Here is a 13,690-nt window from a genome sequence, read left to right on the forward strand (position 1 = left end):
CCTTAAGATCCATTTTATAGAAAAGAAAAAAATCAGGTTAGCATATGAAGTTTCCTCTCCCATTTACTTTTTTTTTAAAGAAGGTCAGAAGATAAATTTCTGAGGACACAGGCCCATTCCTTGAAAGCAGCGAGACAGCGTGGGTAGTGAGCTGAATCAATCTTCATCACCAAAGTGGCAAAATGCTACTGGCTAAACCCACTGCTTTTAAATAGGAAAAGCATTCAATCTAGTAGCTTATTTTGCTATTAGATTGCCTCATGCAGCAAGTAACTAACCAAGTTAGTTACATAAAGCACCCCAGAAATGTTTATCAATGAAGTAAGATTTGAAAAGAAGGCAGTGAAAAGAAATGGTTTTGATCAGAATTTCAGGATGATGTGAACTGATTGGCAGATGACCAAATCAGGATTGAAGACTTTCCTTCAGTCAGAAAGGCAACTGAAACAAACTGGTTCTAACAGAGATCATGGAGATCTCAATGTTTAAAAAATACAGTTTGTAACTGTGATCTCTCATTTCTGTTATTGGCAGTTTGGAATTATAATAATGAATAATCTAGCATATGGTCTGTACATCAACACAATGTCATAGAACACCCTCCAAACATAACCTCCCCCAGGGCTTGCTTGGTGGCTCAGAAGGTAAAGAATCCTTTTGTAATGCAGGAGACCTGGGTTTAATCCCTAGGTCAGGAAGATCCCCTGGAGAAGGGCATGGCAACCCACTCTGGTATTCTTGCCTGGAAAGTCCCAAAGACAGAGGAGCCTGACAGGCTACAGCCTATGGGGCTACAGCCCATGAGTTCTCAAAGAGATACAACTGAATGACTGACACTTTCACTTTTCGCATACCCTCACCTTCCCTCCACAATGCAAATCACCCGGAGGTCAGAAAGACGTTTAATCAAGGCTAAATCCCTCAAGAGTAAAGAAATTTTTAGCAGGGAGATACACACTCATCTCATATTTATATAGTTACATAATTTCTTAACATTATTTTTCACTTCTCTCAGTTAAAGTTCTTGGTCAAAGTATCTTGCTTTCTAACTAGCTCTAGAATCAAAGGTAATTCCTTGTCAGAGATTACCAGATCATACCAGGCCCTATATAATCATTTGATATCCATAAGCAAACAAGTCACCTATCTACCACCTGTGTACTTCCCGGTTTCTCAGAGGCTGTGGGAGGTCTTTTTCAAACACTGACTGCTTACATTCAGTATGCAGTATAATTTGAACTCTGTCCTTCTTCCTAATTCAATAACATTCACTGCGGATTTAGAATTTATTTTGTCTTTACCCCTTCACTCTGTTGTATTGCTAAAGAAAATAAACTGATAAGCATTCTCATACATGCCAGCAATGTGCTGGTTTGTCTTTGAATGGAGATGTACAATTGTCCTCCCTTGCAAGCTTTAGTTATGAGCAGGTCAAGAAGAAAAATTTCACAGAACGTCTTTAAGCGAGCTGTCTTCAGACCTTGGGCTACTTGTCTGGGATCCTAGCTCTTGAATACCTTCCTCATTTGTTGTATGGGTTTCTGTGCTGTTCCATCCTGGGCACAGACTCTCCCCAGCAGCCCATTCTGTGCCCATCACCAGCTCCCTCTCTGGCAGTGAGTCCTGGAGAGAGAGTCTCTCCTGTAGCCCTCTGCCAGAAGAAAACTGGGAGGCAAAATAAGTCTGTGATATAAAAAAGAACAAAATGATGCAATTTGCAGCCACATAGATGGACCTAGAGAGCATCATACTGAGTGAAGTAAGTCAGAGGAGAAATATTGTGACATCCCTCATATGTGGAATCTAAAAAGATGATACAAATGAACTTACTTATAGAGCAGAAACAGACTCACAGACTTAGAAAATGAACTTATGGTTGCCGGGTGGAGGGGAAGGATGGAGAGAAGGGATAGTTTGAGTCTGGGATGGGCATGAACACACTGCTGTATTTAAAATGTATAACCAACAAGGACTTACTAGCACAGGGAACTCCGCTCAATGTTATGTGGCAGCCTGGATGGGAGGGGGGTTTAGGGGAGAATGGATGCGTGTACATGTCTGGCTGAATCCCTCTGCTGTTCACCTGAAACTATCACAACATTGCTTGGTGCTGCTGCTAAGTCACTCCAGTCGTGTCCGACTCTGTGCGACCCCATAGATGGCAGCCCACTGGCTATACCCCAATATAAAATAAAAAGTTTAAAAAAACCTGTGGCGGATTCATGTCAATGTATGGCAAAACCAATATAATATTGTAAAGTAATTAGCCTCCAATTAAAATAAATACATTTATATTAAAAAATTTTTTTAAAAGTCTGTGGTAGGGAGAGGATGGGCCTGGGGCAGATTGGGTCTAAATGGATTTTCTCAGATCAGGATATATTTGACTGTTTTAATATCATTTTTTTTTCATGCCCTCATGACCATCCCAATAGTTCTTAAACTTCAAAGAAGAAAGCTTGTTACAACTAACCAAAATAATGGAACTTTTTTTAAAAAAATGGAACTTATTAATGCCACCAACAAAGGTCTGTCTAGTCAAAGCTATGGTTTTTCCAATAGTCATGTATGGAAGTAAGAGCTAGACTATAAAGAAAGCTGAATGCTGAAGAATTGATGCTTTTGAACTGTGGTATTGAAGAAGACTCTTAAGAGTCCCTTGGACTACAAGGAAATCCAACCAGTCCATCCTAAAGAAGATCAGTCCAGGGTGTTCACTGGAAGGACTGATGCTGAAGCTGAAACTCCAATATTCTGGCCACCTGATACGAAGAACTGACTCATTGGAAAAGCCCCTGATGCTGGGCAAGACAGAAGGCAGGAGGAGAAGTGGACAACAGAGGATGAGACGGTTGGATGGCATTACAGACTCAATGGACATGAGTTTGAGTAAACTCTGGGAGTTGGTGATGGACAAGGAGGCCTGGCGCGCTGCAGTCCATCTGGTCACAAAGAGTTGGACACGACTGAGTGACTGAACTGAACTGATTAATGCCGCAAATATTTACTGAGTGACGACTATGTGCTAGGTATTACTAAGGCATTATTCAAAGATATATGAGAGAACTGTAAGCTGTTGAGACAAAGTACATTGAAGCAACACACCTAAGTTGCAACACACCTAAGTTACTCCTTGAGCAGCCCAGAAGAGGCATGGAGACAGGCTATATCTATGCCCTGATTCTTGACTGAAGTTTGCACTAGAAAATTATCTCCTTGCATGAGTGTGAGGCCACCACTGTTGGCCATTCCTTGGGTTTTCTGAGTCCTATTTTCTCTACAGTAGTTTCCTCAGTAAACAGTTTAAAAATGACTAACATTTAAGTCCAGCCTGCTATAGTCCTTACATAGTAAAACTCTTTAATAAAGCAACTCATTGTGCTGGTGGTGGTTTAGTCACTAAATCATGTCTTATTCTTGTGACCCTGTGGTCTGAAGCCTGCCAGGCTCCTCTGTCCATGGGATTCTCCAGGCAAGAATACTGGAGTGAGTTGGAGACCTGAGGAAAAATGCCTCTGGGCTCCTCCTGCCTAGAATTCCTGCTCCCCAATTGCACTTGCCTAGCTCTGTTGTCATGGAGAAGAAAGTGGCAACCCACTCCAGTATTCTTGCCTGGAGAGTCCCTTTGGGCAGAGGAACCTGATGGGGCTGCTATTCATGGGGTCACACAGAGTCAGTCATGACTGAAGCAACTTAGCAGCAGCAGCAGCTGTTATCAATGCCCCTAAGAAACATTCATCTCTTCTTTTTCCTCTAGAGCATTCTGAAGCCCTCCCAGTATACTTATCACATTCTCCTCGTCATTCCAATCACATGTGACTTAGTTCTTCAACTGGACTGTAAGATCCTTAAACTAATTTAGCTTTCTCTCTCTGCCTCCCACCAGGGCAACTAGCTTGTACCTTGTGGGAAATGTTTTTTTGATATGATATCAAATTGTTATACCATCTGCTTTTCTGCATCTAACCTCAAAAGTTTATTTGACAAGAGTTCTCTTTGGTCCTGACACTAGTTTTAGAATGTTCTCCTCTTTTAGAACTTTCAGTGATGCAATACTTTTGAAAGCTATTGGGAACATTTTATCTTATCACATTGGAGGTCAAATTTTATATTTTACAACCCTGAAAGACCAGGTCAAAGATAATTGGGAACATTTTATAACCTCTCTGGATCTCAATCTTGAAACACAAAGTATCTTTAATTGTTGCTTGGTGCTAAATCGCTTCAGTCATCTCCAACTCTGTGTGCCCCGATAGACTGCAGCCTGCCAGGCTCTTCTGTCCAAGGGATTCTTCAGACAATACTGGAGTGGGTTTCTGTGTCCTTCTCCAAGGGATCTTTCCAACTCAGGAATCAAACCTAGGTCTCTTATGTCTACCTGCATTGGCAGGTGGGCTCCTTACCACTAGCGCCACCTGGGAAGCCCATCTTTGTTACTAAACCCTTATACAAGAGGAGTATCAACACTGGGGGTGTTGCGCATCATTGGTTGAGCCATGCAAGGTAGACCTGGCCAGTGAGCTAATGAAGGAGTTATCCTTCCAGGAGAAGAGCTAGGTTAGTAACAATCTTAATGTTAGCATAAATGGAAACAAGCAAATTCACTATTTGGGGGACTCTTTTTTTAAAAAAAATATTCTATGTTGTATGAAATTAAATATGGCTCTCTGTCTTACCTGTTTTGGGAAACTGCTTGAAAAAAATACTGGCCCAACAAATTGGTTTCTATCAACTACAACACTGACGGAGGTTCCAATAGCTGAAGGTAATTTTACCATGTGATTACTTACATTAGAGCCTTCTATGGATAAGGATTCTGAAATGCACCACACAGAGAAAATCCTGTTCTCCGGGAGATGGGTGTTTCTGATTGATGCGGGGAGGTGTTGTGAGTCTTTGGCTTTCTCTAAGTATAGTAAGTTCTGATGAAAAAAATTGGGCACTGAAATGCCTGACAGGATTGAGCCCTGTTAAACTTTATGAAGAGTCCCCCAAATTCATGATAAGGGGATCAATCTTCATCATAAACACCACTGTGCCAGTCCTTTGCATACACTCCAGAATTTGACACAGTTGAAACTCAAGAAACCCATGTGCTCTGAGGTTGAAATTTGAAGTGAAGAATCAAACCCTGTTGAATTGTCACCCCTCCAACATTTGTAAAACTTCTTATCTTTATGTCCCATGTTTAGATGGCATAATAGAATATAAAAAAACATCCTAGAAGTGAGACAAAAATAATTAGGTTCTGTCTCCAGCTCTCTCTGACCCTGGGCAATTGATATCACTCCTCTGGGCCTTCGTTCATTCAACTTTAAACAAACAACTATTAAACAAAGTGGGAATTACCAGACTCAAAGCCTATTCCTTAGATGATCTGCTTCCAAATCATCTAGGAGTGGGATGGGGCTAGCTATAAAAATATACTTTCCTGCCTCCCCCACAGTCCTGCTGAATCAATGTTTTTTGGGGATGAGGCTCAGGAAATTGTTTTTTAAAATGAGCTCCCCAGGTGATTCTTCCACTCATTAAAGTGACTCTTCTAAACTTTTTACTGCAGTATAACACACTTGTTAAGAGTTATATAAACAACACACTTGTTATATAACACACTTGTTAATCTTAGGATATCTCTAAAATTCTTTCCAACTTTAAAGAATTTGAAGAATCAGTCCATTCAACACATTTGCACATGGGCACATTTACTAATCAGCATGCAACTTTGGACTCTGTTACCCCCATGACAGTAACTGTTTTGGATCAGAGTGCAATTCTGCATGTGGTGTAATGGTCTCTCAGTGATTTGGAAAAACAGAATGGTTTTCAAATGTGTGGCCTCTCTCAAAGGTCAGTTTACTGTCAGAGTGCTGTAGGTCCCCTGGAAAGTCATTCAAATTTGATCTGAATGTTGGAATTTCATTACACTATCTATGTATGCTGACCACATAATACTCAGTGACAGAAGACTGTTGCCTGGGCATAAAGGGAGATATCTGGTTGTATTTCTGATTTGATTACAGAACCAAACTCCAGTGTAGTCATTTAAATCGAAGCTTCTTTGTCAACAAAACTCCCAGGCCTGGACTCCCTCACTAGGGGACCTGGGATAATATGCAGGTAAAATTACTTAAATGACTCCTGAAGTGGTACCCAGATCACTGTGTTAATAACTTTCCTCTGAATCAACTGGTAAATAGGTTTAAGAGAGTCTTCCAGTTACTAAATAGTGAAGTTGTCTCTCTTCCCAGGCAACTAGAAATTGTTGGGAATTTTCTTCAAAAGGCTATCCCTTTCAAATAATATGTGTGTGTGTGTGTGTGTGTGTGCACACACACACACGTGCTCAGGCACTCAGTTGTGTTCAACTCCTTGTGACCCCATAGACTGTAGCCCACCAGGCTCCTCTGTCCATGGGGTTCTCTAGACAAGAATACTGGAGTGGGTAGCCATGCTCTTCTCCAGGGTATCTTCCCGACTCAGGAGTTGAACCTGAATCTCTTGCCTCTCCAGCATTGGCAGGCGGATTCTTTACCACTATGTCACGTGGAAAGACCTCAGATTATGCCTTTAAAATTACCTCTTTGCTTTTCAGCTTTTATACAAAGCCTTCATTTCTTTTTGGATTATTTATTTTATGTCTGATGGAACAGGTGTGTAGTTTCCTGGCTTCCCAAAATGAATAGACATGTTGACTTACTGTAACTAGGCAAACTCCTTAGCATACTTCAGAGTCCTCAACTATGAAATGAAGGCGGAGAAAAGATGGATGCTTAGTCTGTTCCAGCTCTAACACTTTTCATTTGTGAAGAGAAAGGTAGCATGGTATAAGGAGAGTGATGAGCTCTGAAACTAGACAGACCTAGCCTGGAATTTTAAGCCTCAGTTTCTTCAGCTGTGTGACAGGGGGTAACGATACATTAATTCTCAGGGTAATAAAAGCATCTAGTATAGAGCTTGGCACAGAAAGAAAGACATTCCAGAAAGGTGAGACTTCCTGGCTCCCTATTTCTCCACATCTTTTAGCCCACACCTGTTTAGGCCTCCTCTTACTGAGAGAGTGAAAAGCAATCCTGGTCCTTATTCAAGTGTAGGGACAAGCTTCCTGGGATAGGAAACCCAGTCAGTCCTTTGGGTAACAGATTCTTGGATTCTTCCTGACCTGGTCACCACTGGAGCATGAAGTTACCATTTTAAGTCTTGTTGAAAAGTTGCAGAAGGCAACTACAGAACCAAAGGTCACTGTCGCTATAAACGTAATGAGTGCTCACTAGGGCTTGCAGCAGGGGATCAAAGTCTTCTTGGGGATCAGGTGGATTCTCTCTTTCTGCAGTGAGAATCCAGGGAGGCTAACAGAATTTGAGAGCTGGAAGCAGCCTTGAAGACCATTACAGAGGAGGAAACCAAGATATGGAGAGGGAAAGTGACTTTCCCAGGATTATACAGTCAATCAAGGAGCAGAGGGAGCAGTCTCTCTGGATCCTCTGGACTTCACACTCTAGACCCTCTGCATTTTAATGCAGATATTGTCAGCACCAGCTAGGAACTTGAATTCTGGAGGTAGACAGATCTAGTTAATCTCCTCCTCCCAATTCTGTGATCTGGGACATAAAGCTTCACCTCTCTGGCCTGACTGGTCTCATCTACAAAGTCAACCCTATCTGTTGTAAGTATTACCAGCAACACTATATGTACGGTGATTCACATAGTATCTGGCTTGATCAGCTTCTACAACGGAAGGTTCTAATGACCATTAATTAGCGTTTGGAGGAAGAGTTGCCATCCCCTCTCTCTACATCTCTAGTTGCGATCTGAACCCTCGTTCCCCGCAACCCCTATGCCAGGCTGCCAAGAAGAGAAGGAGCTCAGTGCCAGGGTGAGGTGGTCCCCAGGCTCACCTGGTGAGACCAGTAGAACCTTCGCCCCAGAGCACTGAAAGCAGTGCAACAGGGACTTTCCGCGGATGTTGTAGTTGAGGCACGCCATGGCGCAGCCCAGCTTGATCAGTCCCAGCCACAGGCATATGTAAGCTGGTTCATTGCCCATGAAAATTGCCACGCAGTCTCCCTGCCGCAGGCCGAGGTGGTCGCGCAGCGCCCGAGCCACTTGGTTGCTGCGTCGGTCCACCTGCGCGTAGGTGAGCGTCTCGTCGCGGAAGAGCACGAAAGGCTTGTGTGGAGTCTGCTGCACTTTCTCCAGAAAGGCGTAGAGAATGGTGCGCACCGGCCGGCGCTTTCCATTGCTGCGCGCCCGCTGGGCCACGCCGGCTACCCGCAGGAAGTAGCGCAAGTCCTGGAAGAAGTAAGGGCAGCAGAGGTTCACCAGCAGCGGGAGCATCAACAACCCCGCCAGAACCGCGTAGGCGACTGGCAGCATGACGGCGGCGGAGCCCCCTACCCCCTCCAGGGCGGTGGGCGCACTTCGGGCGTGCAGGGCGGCGGCGGCGGCGGAATGGACTTCCTCCGGGCTGCGGGCGGTGCGGGTTTGCACAGCGAGGAGGGGGCGACAGTGGAGCTTTTGGGCCGCCCGCGCACCGCTGCGGGATCTCTGGCAGAAGGAGCCGGGGTGCTGGCTGTTGGGTGTGACAGGCCGGCTGAGCCTGCCCCGTCGTGAGGGTGCAGCTGCGCGTATGCCCCGCCCCGGCGGTCCTCCGCTGGCTGGGAGGGCGGCTCCGCGGCTCCCTGAGGCCTCGGCCACCTCCCCGCGCGAGCGTGGCGGCCTGGGGGCAAAGCTGGGCTCCCCGACGGTGTGACCTTACAAAAATGGTGACAGTAAGACGCCTTAGAAGACGCTGAGAAGATTAGAGGGGATAATACAGGCGGAGCGCTAGTGCACCTTTTAGAGATGACTGATGGTTATTACCAATAACGTGTCTTATAAATACGAGAACAATCCTATGATTTCCTAGTAGCGGGTAGCAGGTGCCACTGCCAAATCAGAATCCCATCTCTCCTACCTGGTCTCCGGGGCTTTCCGCCTGGTCTCTTTCTGTTTCTCACATTTGCTTTCTGCCACGCGCCCCCCCCCCCCCCCCCGCCCCCTGCAACCTCAGCCCCACCCCCACCCCCGGCGGACCCCGCCAAACCCCGAGCTAATTGCCAGGCAGGCTCTAGTGATGAAGAATTCAGGGGTGAACAATAGCGCCTTCAAGATTGCCGCCTCCAGCTCATCCCAGCCTGGGGGGCAGTGCGTGAGGCCCGGGCGTTCTAATCCGAGACGTCCTGCAGGCCCCAGCTAGCTCAGATTAGGCTGGAAGTGGTGCCACACTTTGCCACATGAAATCAAGCTTCGGGGAAGTTTTGATTTGTTATGATACGTTGTTCTTTAAGTGCCCCCCCCCCCCCCACCGTATATTGAAAATTCTCAAGTATTGTCAGTCCGATTCAGTTCGGTTTACTAAGTGGTTCCGTGAGAAACAGGCACAACGCAGAGAAAAGGAAGCAAACGTCGGCATTTTTCAGAAGCCATCTCTTTGAGTGTCATCCTTTCTTTTCACTTCCTCAAGTGCTGCTTCTGTACTGAGTGAACCCTGGCTCCTTGCTATAGAGGAGGGTCAGAATTTAAGTAAAGCAGCATTTTCCTCTCTTCCTTGCTTGTCTTCCTGCTGTTCATTCATTATATTCTATGCGACAACCAGGAGAAATGAATGCTCACTCCTCTCTGCTAGGGGCTTCCTTATATGATATTTTTGGAGCCTCATGGTCAACTAAAGGTGGAATTTTCAAGCTCATTTATAGACAGGAAAGGGACACTTAGAGAGGTGAAGTAAGACAGCTGGTAAGTGATGCTTCAGATTTGGGAATTGGTATATCTGTTTGGTCCTGGGCCCATTGCTTTATTAAGAGCAATGTGTTATGCTGTTCTCTTATTCTCTGGGTTTCTTCTTTCTTTAGCAGTTTTCTCCCCCCACCTCCTATCACAAACTCCCCTTCCCTCATTTCTTTTTAATCCTCCTTTTTAAATCCCTGAACCTGCTGCAACAACCCTTTCTCTTTTCCATGGCTAAACCAGCTACTGTCTAATGACTGGTTGCATCATTTCCCTTGGGAGTAAGAGAGGGAAGGATCCTGTGGACTTGGTTATCCCTGAGGGGAAGGTTGTAGTGTTAAAGTAGAAGCCAGGACAGAAACCATTCAGGTGTGCACCTCTTCTTTTCATGTTAAAGCTAGATCCAGCCCTCCTTTTCCAGCCCAGTGCCACCTGGTCCCTTCATGACCAGTCACTTCAGCATAGCCTCCTTGACCGACCTCTCTTGTCTTGTCCTTAAACAGTCACTCCTTCTTCAGAGTGCTTGATTGCCCCAAATGCCCACTTTCTCCTCTCTTACTCTGAGGATCACTTTAGCCTTGTGCATCCATAGTTTTTCAGTGGCAAATGAAAGAGAACAAGACCCAAACTGGCTTCAGCAGACATGGGAATTTAAAACTCAGGGTCCAGGGCAGGGCTTCAGGTAAGCCTTCCTCTGTGGCTTAAAAGTACTGAGATCTGGACCAAGTTTCCCTTTCTCCATTTCTCTGCTCCATCAACTCCTTTCTCAGACAAGCTCTTCCCTCATGGTGCAAAGATGGCTGCCAACCCCTTAGAGTGACCTGTTTCCTGAGCCGACTTCAAACAGAAATGTAAGAAACTTTTCCTTAAAAGTCCTCATTAGAAAGACAGAAAGAAAAGAAGGAAAGAGAAAGAAGAAAGAAAGCTCTTCCTGGGATATGTGTCTGTCTTTGTGGGATGGGGGAAGAGAAGTGCTGATTGATTTAAGCCAGTCAGGGCTCATTCATGGAGCTGAGGGTAAAGTCAATTCCATGTACACCATACTATGGAAAAATCAGAGTCTTGTTAAAAAGGAAGTGGGGAGAAGAAATAAATTTGGAGAGATATTTAATGTTTGTTATATATATCTTGGAACTCTCTTTACCAATGATTCTAGCTTCCAGCTTGGGCTGTGCTGAGTGCTCTCCCACCAGCCTGATGGTCTTCGTGGAAATGCTATCATGAATTGCCTCTCTAATGCTCAGTTATCTTCAGTGGCTGCCTCATTGCCTCCCACCCACTTTCACTCATGGTGTCTATAGACAACTGTCATGTTTGTATAGCATACCAGAACACATCTAGGCTAGAGGTGGCTAGACTCCCTGGGTCCTGCCTGGCTCCCATGTGGAGGGAGAAGATTGGTAGCTTAGCACATTGGTTACACATTCTAGAAACATCTGCGGTGGCAGCTCTGGTTTATAAAATGAAGTTCACACTTTATTTTCTGGCTCTTCTGATTCTGACTTGAACTTTCGCTGCACTCAGTTAACAAATCTGTGTTGAGTTTCTATTATGAGCCGGATATCACTAGACACTAAGTATTCGAAAATGGATCAAAACTTAATTGCACTGTATTTTGACAAATCTGGTCTATACCTTTCAAAAAAATGCCCTGCATATTCCTCTCTGTATGACTATTCTTGCCTATTTCCACCCCCGAACTCTCTGGTTTTTTCAGTCCAGTAGCATTTCAAAATAAAGTACCAACTTAAAAAATTTTCCAGAAAACTCAGCTCCCCCAGCCAACTATAGTCTGTTTTTACTACTATTTCATGAAAAAAGGACATTTTTCAGCATTAAAAAGGCAAATATAACTGAACTGTATACTCAAAAATGTTTAAGATGGTTAATTTTATGTGTATTTTACCACAAAAATATACACAAAAAGGAAAAATACACACCAGAAGAAAAGTATAGACCTTTTCAAGGAAGGATGAAGACTACATTATACCAACATATACAAAAGATAGAACTTAAAATATTTTAAAATGCAGAATAAATACAACTTTTATTGTATTTTTTTTTGTCTATAGATATTGTTTCTATGTAAGTTTGAACATTTGAAAATACAAATTCAACAGTGATACATGAATTACAACCAAATCTCTTGGATATTGAGTCAGGATTGTTTCATCACTGAGGTCTCAGTCATGGCGCGTCCTCACCCCACACCCTTAATGAAGCCACCTAATTCCCTCCTCTCTCATGCCCCCATGTCCACTGAGCCTGCTACCTTCACTGAGAGTCTGGTTCCTTCCTGACCAGTCACTTCAATGCAGCCTCTTAGACTCCTCTTTTTCTTAAACTCTCTTCACAGGGCACTCTGCTGTGTTTAGTCACTCAGTTGTGTCTGACTCTTTGTGACCCCATAGACTGTAGCCCACCGGGCTTCTCTGTCCACTGGGATTCTCCAGGCAAGAATACTAGAGTGGGTTGCCATGTCTTCCTCCAGGGGATCTTCCCAACCCAGGGATTGAACCCAGGTTTTCTGCACTGCAGGTGGATTCTTTACCATCTGAGCCACCAGGGAAGCCCAAGAATACTGGAGTGGGTAGCCTATCCCTTTTCCAGGGGATTTTCCTGATCCAGAAGTTGAACTGGGGTCTCCTGCATTGCAGGCAGATTCTTTACCAGCTGAGGTATCAGGGAAGCCCCACAGGGCACTAGGTTACTGCAAATCCCCACTCTCTTCTGATCTCTTCTGAGTCACTGCAAGAAGAATTCAGGAGATAGACTTGGTAACTGGAGCACATGTTGACACCTGGTGGCATTGGTCAGGACTTTCCCGATGCTTCACCCTCATTCATCCACCTCTGTTGGTATCTTAGAGAAAGACTCCAAGTGGCAGCTCCCAAATCCCATCATGTCCCCAGTGTGTGTGCTAAGTTGCTTCAGCTATGTCCGACTCTTTGCGATCCGATAGACTGTAGCCTGTCATGGGATTCTCTAGGCAAGAATACTGGACTGGGTTGCCATTTTCTTCTTCAGAGGATCTTCCTGACCCAGGGATCAAAACCTAGGTCGCCTGCAGTAATAGGTGGATTCTTTACCACTAGTGCCACCTGGAAAGCCCCAGTGTCCCCAGTCCCAACCTCAAATGTTCTTCGTTGTTGTTGTTCGGTTGCTAAGTCATGTACAATTCTTTTTGACCTTATGGACTGTAGCATGCCAGGTTTCCCTGTCCTTCACTGTCTGCTGGAGTTTGCTCAAACTCATGTTCATTGTTGCCATCCAGCCATCTCATCTTCTGTCACCCCCTGCTCCTTCTGCCCTCAATCTTTTGCAGCATCAGGGAGGGTATTTTCCAATGAGTCAGCTCTTTGCATCAGGTAGCCAAAGTATTGGAGAAGGTTTATTTTTAAAAAAATTTCCTAATTATTTTATTTAAAAATCTTATTTATTTATTTATGACTGTGCTGGATCTTTGTAGCTGTGCAGGATTTTCTCCCACTGTGGCAAGTAGGGGCTACTCTCCAGTTGTGGTGCTCAGGATTCTCATTGCAGTAGCTTCTCTTATTGCAGCTCCTGGGCTCTGGAGCACAGGCTCAATCCCTGTGGTGTATGGGCTTAGTTCCTCTGAGGCATGTGGAATCTTCCAGGATCAGGGATTGAACCCATGTCTCCTGGATTGGCAGGCAGATTCTTTACCACTGAGCCACCAGTTCAGTTCAGTTCAGTTGCTCAGTCGTGTCTGACTCTTTGCGACCCCATGAATCACAGCATGCCAGGTCTCCCTGTTCATCACCATCTCCTGGAGTTCACTCAGACTCACGTCCATCGAGTCCGTGATGCCATCCAGCCATCTCATCCTCGGTCGCCCCCTTCTCCTGCCCCCAATCCCTCCCAGCATCAAAGTCTTTTCCAGTGAGTCAGCCCTTCGCATGAG

At 44.8% G+C, this 13,690-nt stretch overlaps 1 protein-coding gene across 1 annotated transcript in view; it reads right to left on the minus strand.

Annotated features, from left to right (window-relative positions):
- SLC27A2 (solute carrier family 27 member 2) overlaps positions 1 to 8,556 on the minus strand; it is a 52,622-nt gene extending 44,066 nt beyond the window's left edge. Inside the window, exon 1 of the mRNA XM_027971844.3 lies at positions 7,896 to 8,556. Coding sequence (XP_027827645.1) covers positions 7,896 to 8,373 — 478 coding nt within the window. The 5' untranslated portion in view covers positions 8,374 to 8,556. The remainder of the gene's footprint in view (positions 1 to 7,895) is intronic.
- Between the last annotated feature and the right edge of the window lie 5,134 nt (positions 8,557 to 13,690).

The sequence above is a fragment of the Ovis aries genome, chromosome 7 (genome assembly GCF_016772045.2).
Source record: "Ovis aries strain OAR_USU_Benz2616 breed Rambouillet chromosome 7, ARS-UI_Ramb_v3.0, whole genome shotgun sequence".
In the NCBI taxonomy this organism is placed as follows: Eukaryota; Metazoa; Chordata; class Mammalia; order Artiodactyla; family Bovidae; genus Ovis; species Ovis aries.